Consider the following 17,173-nt stretch of genomic DNA (forward strand, 5'->3'; position numbering starts at 1 on the left):
GTAAAACTTTTTATGAAGCGGCAAGAAGATAGATACTGATGATACATTTGTCAAACATTAATAAATGCCTTCCAACCTTCCCTCAAAACTGGCAAGCAAGCCAACAAGCACAAGACTAACACCCAATTTTCATCAACAGGCTCACACTTGCAGTAGTAAAATAACAGCTGGAGACTAAAGTTGGTCAAGGCACAGGAAAGAGTGCAATTACCTTTTGGTATGGCATAACATTTAAAATACATTTCAATATGTTTAAAATTGTGCCCTTAATTTTATTCTCTAAATGGATGAGCTGGCCTGTTAAACTTGTTGCAGGGATCAATTAAGGGAGGATTCTAAAGCCACAGAAAATACAAAGTGCTAGAAATACACAAATGCATGTATTTTGAAAATCAAGAACCTGCAAGTTAATCCAAGGTTTACACTGCAATCCTATTTGCTGCACTACTTTCTGTCAGATACCAAAGCATAAACCATATTTGCCATTCAAGAAGTTCTACTGCTTTCTTCCTTTCAGAACCATTATTCATTAAAAGAATAAAAACAAACACACACACACACAAAAAAACCAAAACAAAACAAAAAAAACCAAACCAAAACCACACAAAACCAAAATGCCCAGACTTCATCTTCTGCCTACCTGTATCATGTCTACCCAGTTAAGAAATCTGTCCAAACACTCTAAGGCACATCTTCACTGCACCATTAGCTGGGGCCTTCTCTCCCAAAGCACAGCTCCACCAGTTAAACCCAGCCTCTTGTGGTCCCACCCTCTCAGTCAGTTTACCCATTTGCACATTCCTCCACCTGCCCTAGCACCAGAGATGTTCCTTTTGCAACCACAGAGAGATCTGATTAAAGTAAGGCATCTGAAGAAAAACCTACCTTAATTAAACTGAAGCTTCAGTGGAACCACACCCTCTGCTCAAGCAATGGCAGCCACACTGAAACAGCCTTCAACCTGCAGCATCCACCTTGTAGGCGTGTGGCTGAGATAGGGCAGGGCATGAAACAAGAGGTAGGACTAACTGCTTCGTGATGATCCCTTTGTGTTCTACCTTGTGAGACATCACTTGCTCCCTGTGGTTCATAGGATAAATCTAGGAGGCTGGAAACCTGGCAGTACTTGGCACCCCCTTCTACAAAACACCCCAAAAAAACGAGTGCTGTGAGTTTCACTAGATCTGTGTTTTGACCTTTTGCATCTTAAAACGACTTACCTTTAACATTTAGTTTATTGTGTTTTCACCAAGATGTTTTGCTTCACCAAAAGTGAAGTATGGCGAAGTTATGAACCCTAAAAAACCCACTACCTAACTATTTACAGACGACCTGTGCAGATTAGCAATCCAATTACTATTGCAGGTTAGAAGACCTCCTTATGAGCATGCAGCCATGGAACTGCACAGAAACCACGGGAGCAAAGAGGGAACAGAGCAAGCATTGACCAGGAAAGTTGTGTTCTGGTGTTAGACATCTGAAAGAGAATGGGATTCAATTCCAGCTCAGTTTCACCACGGCATCACTCCCATATTTCAGACTTTTTCGCTTGTCTGTTGGGAACAGTCAGAACAAAGCTTGGATTCCTCTGGAAGGGCAGTATTGGAGCTTATTTGGAAGCACACAGCAAGGAGACAGGGAAGGATCACAGAATGGGTAACACTGGAAGGGACCACTGAGGATTATCCAGTCCAACCTCTCCACTCAAGCAGGATCTCCCAGAGCACGTTATCCAGGAGTGTGTCCAGAATGAGAAAGGATCTCTGCAAGGACCTAAAAACCACACTTCCTTCCCCTATCCAGGGAATAGCACCACATTTCTAATGACTGCCTGTCTTGGGGTGACAAGACCAAGACACTGCCCTTAGCGCACTGTAATGCCCATACCTACAACATAAAGAAATACCAACGCTAGTTTAAATAATTCTCATAATAAAAAATACTCCTCTATGCTGCCTTTTGTTTCTGACACCATTACTATCAACTGTGAAATGCCTTCTGAAAGGTTTTTTTATTTTCCAATCTACCTTCCAGATAGATCTCTGAAGAGGAAAACATACAGGTTACTAGTTAAATCTAGACAAATATCCTCCACATAACACCTTAATAACTAGTGCAGTAAATCTCTATTACATAATACATTATTTTTTTCCAGCATTGGCCATAAAGGCTGATTTAAAATCAAACTCATTTTAAAACAGAACTCTTCATTAGAATTCAAGGGGGTGGAGACACAAGAAGAAAAAGTGACAAAACAAGGTTGGAATGCCAGCATTCCATACCATGCACTTCACCAAGCTGCTTCAGGAACTAGTTTAAGCTATAAATCACTAAAAAAGAAGTGTACCATAAACTTAGCCTGCTAGAGGAAAAGCCACTAGGTTTATAAATTTATTTTTTTTAACATGAGGCTATTTCCACAGACGAGGTAGTTTTACTGCCTGAGGAGGCAAACACCTACTGCACTAATAGTCTATTATCCTTGCAACTCAAAGCTACATCTTTATATGCCAGTGGCAAGTTAAAAAAAAACCTCAGGGAGGAAATCACCAAATATTAAAATCAAATATGCTTTGAAGAATATTTGGGGTCTGCATTCAGGGGTGGGGAAAGATGTGACTTTAATTATTTTTCAATTAAATTAACTGTGAGTTTTAAAGTTCAGAGCATTAGAAACTGTTTTGATGTCTCACTTCACATATCCACCTTTTAGCACAATATAACCAGTCATGTTCCCGCATCCTGAGATAAGCATTCCACCATGTGAACACATTCACATGAATTCAAAAGCAGCTGTCAGTGTAGAAAAACCCATAAACTGTAGACATAAAACAAAATCTGTGATATAACTCTTGCCCATGACTGGGCTAACACAGAAGATCTTTAGATACTTCTAAATATGTCACTTTTGTTCTGTTGGAATAATCTGTAAGTTATTTAAATCCTCCAAGATTTGTATTAAGGCACATCTTATCAACCCTCAGTCACAGGAACATGTGGAACAACAGAACAACATTTTGGATATTCGAACTTGACAACTGCTATGACCACCAAAGCAGAGATCTCCACTGCTATCCAAAGAGTATCCAAAGCTCTCCTTGCAAGTGGGATGACCCCTTCCAAGGGGGCATAGTAAGAGAAGAAAATTCATTCTTCCATAGGATTCAGCTCAACAGGTGTAAGACTCCTCCCAGAAGCTCCCATGCCCACTGCTGACAGTGGGGGACAGGGTAATAGCCACTGGAAAACCAAAGACACCCAATAGGAGTGAGCCAAACGAAGGGGGTGCTGCCAATAACTTTGCCACCTGAAAACACACTTCTCAAGTTCTTCTCAGGCAAAGGTGAGCACAACACGGCTTTTTGGTGACAAAACACAGAATTAAACTCCCAGAAGCATTACACAACCTGCCATGTTTCAAACCAACTTACTCGATGTTCTGACAGCTGGACACTTCTTTAGGGTCACTGTTTTACAGACAATTCCATTCTTATTCAGAATTTGAGAAAGGTATGTATCAGGAATTACTTCTGTATTTTATAACAAACCTGCTATCACAGTATCAAGGCAATCACAAGTGCCCAAAGGTTTAACAAACCAAAAGAGAAACCCTGGTGGAATATGCCCCACTAGCAACAGAGCCACTTTGATTTACAAAACATCACTGTTCTCCACCTTGCATAAATACTTGGCATTTATTTTGGATAATGTTATATAGGTTGTGATCAGATCTAAGACAAGTAGGAATTGTCTACACTCTGAAGGATAGACAGTGGCTGGCTAATTGGCACCCAGCCTAATCCAGAATATAAATATCTCACCACACTAAGCACAGGAACTGTCTGCTTCATTTTACAGATCAAGAATTCTGATCAGGGCAACAAAAAAGCCAGAAGCCCACAGTTAAATCTACTTCATGAAGTCCTGCTGCTCACAGGTTTGAATTAGCAATGAGAATGTTCTCCCAGTTATACTCTCTGACAACACAGTCTACTGAATATTCACTCAAGAAAAAAGGTTGTAATTTACAGCACAGAATTCAAAGTCTTATTGAAGATATTTTCTTTAACATACTTTAATTAAAACATGGTTGTTTTAGTTAAGCTGAATTTTATTTTGCTAACATTATACTATTTTTAAAGCAGTAAAAAAACCTCCTAGGCAAGCAAGGGACCGACAAAAGTTCAGAGTAGTAGATCACATAGTCAGCTGAACACTAATACCATTTTTCAATTTCTGTGAAAACAAACTTGTTCCCATGAAGTCCAAATCAGATCCCAAAGCAATGCTGTGCAGTTGATATAGAGAATGTTTAGAGAAAGTATTTAGATTTATCAGCAATTCTTGTTATAATTGTTAAAAGCAACAGCAGTATGAGTCAGACTCAGACTTAAGAAGGGAAAGTAATTAGCACGCAAAGAATAAAACAAGCTCTTGCTTGGCTTGAACCTTGAAGAAAAAAAATAAGGGGGGTGTAGGAAATTGTTCAGGAACAATTTTTGACATAGTCACAGAGCCCAAAGAAAAAACTTAAAAGGCAACTAATCACATAAGTTAAATCATCTTTATATGCAATGAGAATAGAAAAATGGAATTTAAAATAATGTGATGATCTGATTCACAGGTTTATCTGATTGATGTCCAGAAGCTTTGCTGTCTCCTTTGACATTCATATGCACATGCAGTAGTCTCTTAACATTACAGTAAATTAAAAGATAACTAAAGTAATTCAGTATTTTAAGAGTCACTTCTCCAAGGAAACAACTAAATTATATTACCAAATACAACAAAAGATACTCGTCTTTGAACGCTACAATAGCCCTACTCCATAAGACTATCTTTACTAGCTACTGTGAATCCATTTACTTAGATCCTGAGCCCTTACTGGGCTCAATAAAAGCAGCTAAATTATTTACAGAAAGAATTTATTAAGATGCCTGACATTAGCCATCACCCCATAGCCCATATTCTTGGAAGGGGAAAAAGGCATTCCCTTAATTCTACTAATAAAGTGCCCCTGAATATCATGTTAAATATTCCAAGTTCATCTCAAGCTGACCTAACTCATGCAAAAACTGCAAACTCTCCCTGATATTAGATTTTACATCAAATCACCAAAGATCCAGATAAACTTCTTAACACAGAAAATCAGACTAGGTTTACAAATTTATGTAGACAGTGCAGTAGAAAAGTAACACTGTGCTAAGTTAGGCTCCATGAAAGCTGTTAGTATCATGACCAGAAGATTTCTTTAATGAAAGATCAAATTCCCCTTAATAAAGCAGATTTCTCTTGTGCACATTACACGGGAGTCTGGTTACTGCTTGCATCAGGTTGCCTGCGCAACTAATGTTGCCCTGACTCTGCTGTTCTTATACTGCCAGCACTTGTATGTGGGTGCCTAATGGAGCAACTGCCTCAAGCATGAGCTTTTGGTTAAGCTGTGTATTTTTCCACAGGACTTAAGACATTGATCCTACAGAAATATGCAGAAATATCAACAGGCAATTTTTCAGCCTGCACTTTCAGCAGGACAGACAGAATACTTTCTCTTCCTTCTTTCATCAGAGCTCCTAAAAGATAACAGTCAAATCAACTCCCCGTCTGAAATTATTTTTACCACACCCCACACGTATGCAGCATAATTTACTCCAGTTTGCTCTCAGCAGTTGATAAGTGCTCATAGTATCCTTCAAGAGATGGAGCAAGTCTTGTACACAAAGATCCCTTCCTTCTCCTCCTCCTTCACTATCAAATATAAAAGTTATACCTATTTTTAGCTTTCAGCTGCCAAGTCCATGCCACATGGAGAGTTTGGAATTTATTTTAGCAGTTTTCAGGAGCACCCCTTTATTGCAGCATTTACCCCTGGGTATATCACAGCCATCACATGGGTCTAATCTTTGGATCAAAGTACTCCTGGTGATAGAAATGGGGAGTCTGTATGTGTGACAGGATTAAAAAGAACTTTCCTCCTGCTCATATTTCCATTCCTTAGTCTTTAACACTTAGGTTCAACAGTATAGCCTGACAGATCCAGAAATGCTTCTGCACAAACCCTCTCTCTGCACTTTTTTTCAAAGTTAAACACACATGCATGGTAACAAAAAAGGGGCAGGCCATTCTTTAAGTCACCAGTCTGGAAAGCTGAGGGATCAGTTCCTGCAGCTGGCTACAGCACGTACCTGCTGTGCACTTTAGGCACAGCCTAGGTCACTTGTCACACATCAACTTTTCTAACACTTGCAAGCTAATCAAAGACACCAAAGCTGGATTTTTTTTTTCACAGGTTTTATCATAAAGGGTAACATAAGACACCTTTCTATGCCTATACTACATAAAGTTTCCACACATCAATAATATAATAAAAAATTGTAATACAGTAGCTCAAATTACATCTGTTTTGAAAATTCGTACTGTTATGCTAATCTCCATAATACTGACCCTTACTGATTTAAAACACAAGAAACAATGCAGACCAATTCTCCCATTATGCAATACACAACCACCAAGTTCTTAATCTTTCAGGCAGTGCCAAAGAATATGCTAGTTTCTGTACACACAATCACAATGGGTCATGCTGAAATCCCTAGTGCAGTTGCTGGAGTTTATATGGCTTTACTAGATGCTTCCCATGTGAACTATGTAAATATTTTACAGTTAAGCAAGCAGCTCTGAACGAAAATACTTCCACAATCTCAGCTTATGTATCTAAGTGAACACGTTAAATCAAACTGATGCTGGACAGAACAGCAAGACGAGCAGGCTTTGATCTTGAGGAGCCCAACTCTTCAGAAGGGACGAGCCCACTAAGAGAAAAATAATTCTCTAAATGAAACATTTGAACTAAACTCTTTCAAGTTTACAGGCTAGTGTGACCTAGGCATAACTGTACATAAGAAGTCACTGAGAGGAAGTCCTCTACAACAGAGGTTATTAACCATCAATAAAGGTGTCAAACTACTTGTGAAGTATTAAAAAATTTGTTCCATTACAAACTTTACTTCAAGGGGGACAAGTCAAACTGTGTGATTCCTGCTCCAGCAGAAAGAGAATTAAGCACTTAAATATTTGGGAAACTGTCATGTTCAGTCACAGAACAACTTGATAGTCAGTTTTTATTATTACCAGTTGGGCTTTAGAGTGACTGTATTGATTGTGTACTGCAAACACAAGATTCAAGAACTGTGCACTATGAGGAAGAGTGTAGCATGGTTGGACTGTGCATCCATGCACTTGACCACACCTTGGATCAGTGAGCAGACAGATCACAATACAAGCAGTCCTAATTATGGGCAACAGGGATATCTATAAAAGATTAGAGACAACCACCTTTGTAATTCTCCTCTAGTGTATTATTTTATATAATTTATAAAAGAAACACATTTGCAAACAGCATTTTCCACAATTACTTAGTGGGTAAAGAGCAAGACAGACAAGCTGCCAACCAGCACACCAAGTACTCCTGTCATGCCCACCATCAACATTTGATGCACCCTCAAAGGCAGGTGAACCAGTCCTGCTTTTACTATTATTTTCAGCACAGCACAGATTCCTCTGCATACAGGAACACAAATTCCTCTCCAGCACACACACAGATGAGTAACTAAAAAGCATTCTTAATTGCTACATAAATCACATGTGGCTACTTAGCACAGCCAAATATATGTCTGCATAGGAATCTCTCTCTTCAAAATTGTCTGCAGTATTTCATCAACCTCACAGAACAGCAAGGATGCCAAAAGGAAAGCAGCAATTACTCACCCCAAGTCAATTCACACCTGTCTACAGAAATGTGCAGGCTTTGATACAGGCACCTGAACCCATACAAAAGCCTGACAATGAAGTAATCAGGTAAGTGCTGCACTGAAACGGGGGATGACAGCATGTTGGGCTAGCTTCAGTTCTATCAGGGCACACCTCTAACATCTGTGGGGCTGCTGATTTTAAGATCTTTCCTGAATGTTAGTCTCAGAAGGCACAAATCCATATGTGTGTGTGTCAGATTTATATATATCTAAATCTAAATATTTTGTGTATATATATATATATATATATGTATTTATAGCTAACATATAATTATTTTTTATAGCATGCACCCATAACACCCCTACTATTTCTACCAAAGAATGAAATGCAGGATATACTGAATAGCCTGGCCCAACGTGCTGCCCGCACATTGGCCTTATCTGCCTATCCATGAGGAGAGCTGAACAAGAGACCGGTCACTCGCATGTCTCTCTTCATGAAGCTTACATTGTTTGTCTTGACTCACTAGCATAGTGCCACAGTCATTACATATTGAGCACTTAATCAAAAATTCTCTGTTAATCAGTTTATTTAGAATCATAGAATATCCTGAGTTGAAAGGGACCCACAAGGATCACCAAAGTTCAACTCTTCACCCTACACAGGACATCCCAAGAATCATACCATGTGCCTGAGAGCATTGTCCAAATGTTTTTTGAGCTCTGTCAGCTGGTGCTGTGACCACTTCCCTGGGGATCCTGTTCCTGGGCCTGACCACCCTCTGGGTGAAGAACCTTTTACTGATATGTAGCCTGAGCCTCCCCCGACACACTTTTAGGCCATACCCTTGAGTTCTGTCACTGGTTACAAGAGTGAAGAGATCAGTACTTGCCCCTCCATTGCCCCTCACGAGGAAGCTGCAGATGGCAATGAGCTCTCCCCTCAATCTCCTGTTCTCCAGGTTGAACAGAACAAGTCACCTCAGGCTTGTACAGCTTCCCCCTCAAGACCCTTCAACACCTTCACTGCCCCCCTTTATTAAGCTATATCCTATGCCCATTCTTTACAGTTTTGGGCAATATTATGTTCCTTACACTGCCCCAGACTGCATATGGCACTCAAGAGGAGGTTGCCTCAGTGCAGTGCAGAGCAGGACAATCCAACCCCCCCACCCCTTGCCTGGCTGGTGATGCTGTTCCTGATGACCGCCAGGACATGCCTGGCCCTCCTGGCTTCCACGGCACTGCTGACTCATATTCAACTTTCCCTTGACCAGGACACCAGGTCCCTTTCTGCTCTCCAGCCTCTCATTCCCCTGTCATTCCTCTGTCCATACACCCAGGGTTCCCCATCCCAGGTACAGAACCTGTCACTCGCCCTTGTTAAACTTCATACGATTGGTGATTGCCCATCTCTCTAATTTATCAGTGTCTCTCTGCCTTTGAGGGACTCAGTAGCTCCTCTCAATTTAGCGCCATCAGCAAATTTATTTTGTATTCCTTCCAGTCCTGTGTCCAAGTCACTAATGAAGATGCGGACAAGCTCTGGGCCAAGAATGGAGCCCTGCAGAACTCCATGGGAGACCAGCTGCCAGCCTGTGATATTACCCCATTCACTTTGACCCTCTGTGACCAACCCATGAGTCAGTAGTGTTTGCAATTGTTAATTCAGTACTGGTGCCACTGACTTCTTACAGAAGAGACAAACTGTAACATCAGTTTCTACTTTAGTTTTCCTTCATAATTTTGCTCTTGCAGTAGCTAAATGCTAATCAGCAAGCTCCTCTTCCAAAATGGTCATTCTGATATTATTCTTACATGCTGATCTACATCTGAAATAACAGATCATGAAAAGGAGATATCAAATTTTCTCTTTAAGTAACTTTTTATCAGGCTTTTTTTAATCTCTTTAGTGTATTCAGATGACCTTGAGCTCTGATGCTCTGCAGAGTACTTTTCTGGATTCGCCAGACTTTTCAGTTACAACAAAACTCCTTGTGTCTGCGTGCCTATTCACGTATGTCTAAAGAAGACTAAGCCTAAACATTTTGGACCATAAAGCTACAGGTGCCCAATACTTTCTGACTTCAGCAAAACTCCACAGCTCTGCTCTTCTGCTTTGCACTTAAACCTTCACAATCATCCCAACTCAATTACATCATTTAACTCACAAAATACCCACACTAAGTGCTCCTGATCTAACTAATATGAAGCCTAGCTACTGTACCCCACGACTCTGATCAGTGAATTGAAGCCTTTCTCCTCCAACAAAAGGAAAAATAAATAATCAGTGTTTCTCTGGTGATATTTAAATAAATGTCAGTAACAAAGGTAGTAACACATTGTTTGTACTCCCAAAGTTGATAGAGAAGTAACTGCCTGAGATGCACTTAATATAGTATTAATACAATAGACTAAAGAAAACAGTGGAATGATTAAGTTATTTGTCTTGTCTGAATACTACCTGCCACTGGTACTGCACTCATGACACTGATTAGGACAGTATGTTAATCCATCTCTCCTAAAACTGTTTCTTAAATTTTTGTGTGCACTAGTAGCTACTATTTCATCTAGTTAAGTCCTCAAAATTCAAATCGATGATTCCAAGAACCATGATGATAAACCAGGGTACAGAAATCGGCATCCTCTGCACAGAGCATAAATCTCATCTCACCTCCAGAGGCTGTCAGACACCAGCAGGAGACTTAGAATTCACCACAAAACAGCCATCAAGCCCCCTCCAAGTTACTGACAAGCACATGCCACATTAAGTGCTCCAAGAGAAGAGTGAGGCAAAAACACAAAATAAGGACCACTAGTTTACTGTCACAGTGATGTGGGCTTAAAATAGACACAATCTCTACCCTACTCATTCCTTCAGCTCTTAACTTTCAAGTATTTCAGTTGTGACAGTATTTATCCCATAATATCCACTGACTGCCAAATGGATTAAAAAAAAAAAAAAAAAAGAACAAAACCTTACTGGATATTTTTAGTTGCCTTTTTTAAAAAAAGTTTCACAACTACATGTCAAACACAAACCTAAACTTTTTGGCTCCAAAGCAAGCCTATAATTAGCAACCTCATTTTTTCTGGTAGTCAGGAGAGCCATTTTCCCTAGGGAATGTTACTAAAAGGAAACCCAGGAAGAGTAATGGCCGAAGAACGTGAAACATTAATAACGGACACTGGTAACACAAAAGCATCCTAACTAGGCTTGAGCAGCTACAAATTGCATTTTACTACTAGAAACTTTTCTTTCCTAATCAAATGCTTTTTTTTATGGTCTCTCTTCCTCTCAATTACATGCCTTGACTTACTGTGCAAATTCATGTAGAAAAAACCTAAAAAAAAGGTGTCTGTACCCAGAAGTTCGTCCTGCTGTTTCCCATTTTCACCAGCTCATCTGTTAAAAAAACTGCTGTACCCTTCCCTTCAAACCTCCTTCTCCAACAGTGAAATGAGAGATTGCTAATTACCTTGCCAGGACTAGTTAGGGATGAGACTGTCACCCTCTGCCTTTTGCCTTTCCCCTTTACACCTCCTCTGCTCTTGTCTATGTGCTTGCCGTTTCCAGCTTTTTTATTAATTTCCTTTCCCACCACTATTACCACAGTTGCAAATCGCACTGACACGCAGAAAAGACAGGCACAAAGCTAACATCATGGCAGGGGGCACTGGGTGAGGGTGCAGCGGACGGAACATAGTGGGTCTGGAAGCCATGAAAACCAAGACCAGTAAGGGGAAGAGACAGGGAGAAATCAGACCTCAGACAGGGAAGGACCAGTGTTGACAGTGAGGCAATGAGGACATTCTTGGGTGCAGAAGGAACTTGGCATTTCTGGAAATTGCCAACTTGTAAACACTTTTACAGGGCCCTGTATGAAATGGTATAAAAACAAGCACACAGCAGCATTTTGGGTTTTTTTTCCAAAGAACAGAGCAGCATCCAAGTGTCAAACTTCCTATATCCAAACCATTTTGCATGAGACATCAATGGGAACGCTCACTTTTTGTGTGCAAACTATTCACAATTCAGATGCTGAACAGAACCTGCAGGACTGACCCTCTTCTAGCTGGGATCCATGACCTTCATAGCACTGCCAGCTTCCAAAGCAAGGTTTCCCAAAGTGCGGTGATGTCCTGTCTCACAGATTCCTCACACGTAGGGGCAGGGACAGAGCTTGACTTAAAGCCTCTTCTCACGTTTCAAACCTTTACAGTTACAGTGGAAGGGGCCCTCAAACACAGAGCAGGCAGAACCAAGTATAGGGATGTCCTCAGGTTTTTGCAGTCATCCTGATAGAAGTCATGAGCTCACCATAGCTTGGAACTAACTACCTACAATGCTTGAAAGGCCACTTTCAAGGAAAAGGACAAGTATAGCAAGGATTTACACTGACCCTACTCAAAGCTGGATAATTCAGGGAACTGGCATGTGGAAGGAAAGTGCAGAAAACGCAGACAGGAAGATGTGCATCCCTCCAGCATATGGTGGGGCTTGCACCAGCAGCATGACTGTTTTCAATTTTCCTGAAGGATGGGGATGGGTGGAAGGAAATAGGGAGAGAAACGGGTCAGTTTTCAAAAGTTTGCCAAAAATCTTATTTTGGTATTTTCTCTCCAAAGGCTTGATCATACAGAAGCAGTCTTATCTTGCAAAAGCCTATGTACATGGATAACTTTACCTCATGTGAGTAGTCAGACTGGCAGGACAAAAATATTTACAGTTCTGCCTTTTTCATCCATTAAATGACTCATTGCAAACATGAAACTGGGCTTCATCTAGTCTCTGACACTCAAATTTTACAAGAGACACAAATGATAAGAAACCTTAAATAAAGCTAAACGTTCAAGAGCAAGAAGACAGCAGAAAGCAACCTGAATTTCTATTCACACTGCCCTCTGACTAAAGCATTTCTTGCTTAAGAAATAACTTCAGGGCTACTGCTGAATCCTAAAACACCATACCACTTAATATATGCTGCAATGGTTTTATGCTGCAATTTTCTTTTAGAAGTAGTATAGAAAGAGGAAGAGTTGTCTAAATCTTTAACCACTCTAGAGACTAGCCATCCTAAGCAAAGACCAAAGGTACTATCACGAAATTTTTACATCAGAACCGCAGTCAATTCATTAATCCCATCACACTTGCAGAATTTGATATATTTAAGCCCATCCTTGGCCAATTAAATGAAAACAAAAATTCATTACTTAAGTTAGTGAATTTTCTTTTCCTTTTTTGTCTTTGGAAATCCATACAAAACAAGACTAAACACCAGTACTGAGTTCTTCTGCAGGCACAGCTGCAAACCAAATGCTCTAAACCATTTCTTCCCTGCAAGAAAGAGGGCAAAGGGAGGTAAGACAGAAGGATAAACATAACTGCCAGCACTTAAAGTCTTCTGCAAGAAGAGAAACCCACACTGCAGAACTTAGTATTTGCATAGTTGAGAAAGACACAGAAACAATAACTATCAGCTCCCCTCTTTGCTCAAGGGGACATAGTATGCATTTTTTAACTAAACCTCAAATACAAACCAAAAGTAACATCCTCATCCCTACAAAGAGGCTTATTATGACTGTTATTGCTGGAAGGGGAAACTCGCTCTTACTGGCCACATGACTGTTGAAATCTACATTCAGCATTGTTTGGAGGTTTTTTGCTTTTCTCTATAAATCATCAGTTGAGAGCAACTGGTAGTAACTTTATGACTAGAAACACTAGCTGAGTATTTCTGATGCTACAGAGTCAGCAATACAGATGAATGTGTTCCAGCCTAGTAAATTCATACTTAAATATGTACCCTGAAACACCTCACTGCAGTATTCTTTTGGAAAGCATTACTACAACAGAATATAAAATTTTTGTTACGAGTTGGTTTTTTTTGTTCTTGTTCCAGTCCCTCTTGCTTGGAAATGTTAATACCATACATAACAATTTACACACCTTCACAATTTACTACTTATACAGCTAATATTTAGCAACACAATTTATACAATAGGATTAGAAAGATGCATATGTTTTCAGGATCTGATTTAAGACATGGGCCCTCTGACATGTCACAATACAGTAGCTACAGAGAGGCAGACAGCAGTGAGGTATCTATTCACACACTAATGTCACACTAAGATCTTCCTCTCTAAGGGCCAGGTGGCAGCCAGTGCTGGCCAAATAGGTTACCAGATGAAGTTCAAGGACACTTCACAGCACTCAGCAGCTTCCAGAGAACGCCTGAGGTTAGTGGAAGGCTGAAACTCAAAACGGATGAGACAAAAACAAACATTGAGGACAGGCGTCAAGAGAAGTACCCTGGAGAAGCAGCCATGACCTGACAGACAGCTGGTCTCAAACTATTTGCTCCAAGTGCCCAAGCTCAGGTGTAGGAAGAGGGTGTGCCCAGGCTCCCTGCCAGACTTTGCAAAGGAAATTAAAGCTCAAGAGAGCTCTTACACTTCCTCAAACGGGAGCAGGAGTTTCCTGAGGGGCAGCTAGAGGGTTTCAGTTTTAAGCAAATCACAAATGGGACATAACCTCGGAGAAACAGAAACCAAGATTGGCTTTCTGCAGCAGAACACAGCCTACAGGAATGACTGTGGGCAAGAAATTATGTTTTTTTGACAAGTGCCACAGGTGGACCAGAGGGCAGCTGACATATCCAGGCTTTCAAAAGCAAGTTTTTAACTAGTTCTACACAGCAGCAGTAATACTAACTCTAAAATCCAGTGGTGAAAACTACAAAGAGTTTGTAGGAAGAAACAGACACTGAGCAGAAAGAAGGCATTGATGCTGGTGGGAGGAGATGAAGTAGCACAAACAAAACAGGCTCGCTAGCCTATAGTTTGCAAAGACACCAGTCATCTCTACAATGAGATCCTGTGCTTTGGGGAGAGAGAAATGAGGGGAGATGGACTGCTTAGCTAAAAAAGTGCGACGTTTACCCTATATGGTTTAATGACTGCTCTGGATCGGACAGGTCTTCCACTGAATTTCAACGCTGCCCACACAAGGGGGTGGTTCGGAGTTTTTACTTTGTACTTAATCAGTTCTTCACCTCAAAGCCCCACTTGCCCGAGCGTGAATACTTAAACCAAGCCACTTAAGCACTTCAGAAGGCCTTTCCCTGCTAACAAACCAGCTGAAGAGGCTGTCATTCACCTCGGAATGAGGTCCGAAAGAGCGAGGAGGCAGACCCCGCCGTGCCCCGCAGAGGCGGCAGCGGGGCCGACAGCGCGGTCACTCACCGCACAAACAAGCCATTTCTGGTCACATCCCTGCCCGCCGGGCACTGGCGGTCCCTCAGCCCGGCTGCCGAGAGGGACCGGCTCCAGTGGCCCCCGGCCGCAGGGGAGCCCCGCTGGAAGCCTGCCGAGGGAAGCCCTTCCCGGCCGCCTCCTCCCCGCTCCGTCCCGGCGCCCGGGCGGCTCCGCGGGTCCTTCCCCGTGGGGGAGGGGGCGGCGGACACGTGGAGCCCGAGCCGGACGGGGCCGGCCCGGCCCGGCGGCAGCTGCCCGGCGCGGCTCAGCCGCCCCTCCTGCCCGGCGCCCGGCACTTACTTGTGGGGCGGCGCGGCTCTTGCCCGGCGGCCTCCTGAAGAAGGAGGTGCGCGCTGTGAAGAAGAACTCCTCGGACTCTTCCTCCTCCAGGCTGCTGTACCCGCTGCTCATGCTGCTGGTCCAGGTCATCGGCGGCGGCGGGGGCTGCAGGAGGTGTTGGTACCGGGCGGCGGAGGGCGCCGGCCCGGCCGCCGCATGGGGCCCCGCCGCTGCCGCTCCTCGCCCAGCCCGCAGGGTCCGGGGCGCAGGAGGAGGAGGAGCCGCGGCTCTGGCGGCCCCGCTCCCGCCCTCGCTCCGCTCCCTTCCTGCCGCGCGAGTTCCCGGGCAGCGCCGCCCCCGCCCGGCCAGCAGGTGAGGGGTGGGGTGGGGGAGGCTCCTTCCCGGCTCCGAACGCGCCCGGCCCGGGGTCGGCCGAGTCCTGACCCCCTGCCGGTCTCGTGCCGGCGCCTCCGCACCTCCACGCTCGTTAGCGGCAACGAGGCGGCTGAGGGGGACCTTGCTGAAGCAAGAAGTTCCCAGACATTTTCCCTAATAATTACCCAATTTCACTCTTCCTTGCACTGTAAGAATAGTCATTAAAAAAATGACCGACGGCAAAATAATGGGGAGAGCTTTTCCCTTAAAGCTCTTCCAGCAATCCATGAATTCCGGCTTCACGACCCCGCTGAGCAGTCACAGGCTCCAGTTCCGCGGCCCCGGCGGTGCCCGCTCCGCGCACCATCACCAGCACACGAATATTAAGTCAATGGAATTCATCGCCCCAGGATGTAGCGAGGAGGGAGGCTTGTGAAGACTCACCAGGGATTAGATATGTGTGCAGATAGCAAGAATATCCAGATATGCAACTGGAAAACATATTTAAAGCACGAAAGTCCCGATAAGACACAGGGGAAACATCAGACTCATCGCTACTGGAGGAAATGACAGACAATGCCTGAAGGCCAGGTCACCCCGTAATTACCTACCTCAGAGTCTCATGTTTTCTCTTAATTTATCTAAGGCTGGTCACTGTCACCGACAGGATACTGGGTTTAAGGTACGGCTTCCTAAAGCTATGCAGCTGCCCGTAAAAGCAGATTTGCCTTTCCTGCACTCCCTTAGCCGGTGTTCCTGCTGTCCCCTGTGCCACAGCGATGGTTCCATAGGGGGAAGTGAGTCACATCAGCCACTTGCTCCCGGAGCAAACCCCCGAGACACGGGGATCAGAAAGGCGATACTTTCCAGCAACAGCACAGCCTCAGATTAAACATATTTGAAGTTGTGCGTTTACACATCAGTTCCCGTGGTCTCAGTACTCAGATACAGATGTAACCTGGGACACCATTGACTAACATCTCCTTTCCCTCTTCCTGATCCCCATTTCGCTCATACACTCCTCATCTGCTGTGTGTGTTGCTATTCCTACCCGGAGCAGAGACCTGGTTTGTTTCTGCCAGTGCTCTTCCTGGATCGGGTATGCCTTACATATCGATAAAGTCACCTCAAAACCGGCAAAACAACTCACATTGAGTACTAAAACCGGACAGTCAGTTTGTGAGGTGTTAATTCCTTACTTTCCCATCAACTCTGATTCTTCCTGATTTTCCTATGGAGTTTGGCATCTGGCAGATTAGAAGGTTGCATAGCTTTTAAAAACAAATAATTGAGTCTAATAGCACAGATGCAGATGTGTCAGCTCTTGAGCCTACTTGTTGGCACTGTAAAGCCCTGTGGTATGCAAGACAGCTTTAAGTTGAATGCCAAGTTACTTGAATGCAACTAAAAAGTATTAAAATGCTTGCTGTAGACAAGCAAGCTTTGTGCTACCTGGCTCACTGAGCCCAGACCCATGCCAAAAGGAAGTCACACCAGAGATCTGCTGGGCCTGC

General features: G+C 43.0%; 1 protein-coding gene across 1 annotated transcript in view; it reads right to left on the reverse strand.

Annotated features, from left to right (window-relative positions):
* Window positions 1-15,481, reverse strand: part of RASSF3 (Ras association domain family member 3) — a 52,828-nt gene extending 37,347 nt beyond the window's left edge. Inside the window, exon 1 of the mRNA XM_005519323.3 lies at window positions 15,306-15,481. Coding sequence (XP_005519380.1) covers window positions 15,306-15,434 — 129 coding nt within the window. The 5' untranslated portion in view covers window positions 15,435-15,481. The remainder of the gene's footprint in view (window positions 1-15,305) is intronic.
* Window positions 15,482-17,173: the final 1,692 nt, after the last annotated feature.

Source organism: Pseudopodoces humilis, chromosome 5, assembly GCF_049639895.1.
Source record: "Pseudopodoces humilis isolate 2021_Gansu_Grassland_sample_001 chromosome 5, ASM4963989v1, whole genome shotgun sequence".
Lineage (NCBI taxonomy): Eukaryota > Metazoa > Chordata > Aves > Passeriformes > Paridae > Pseudopodoces > Pseudopodoces humilis.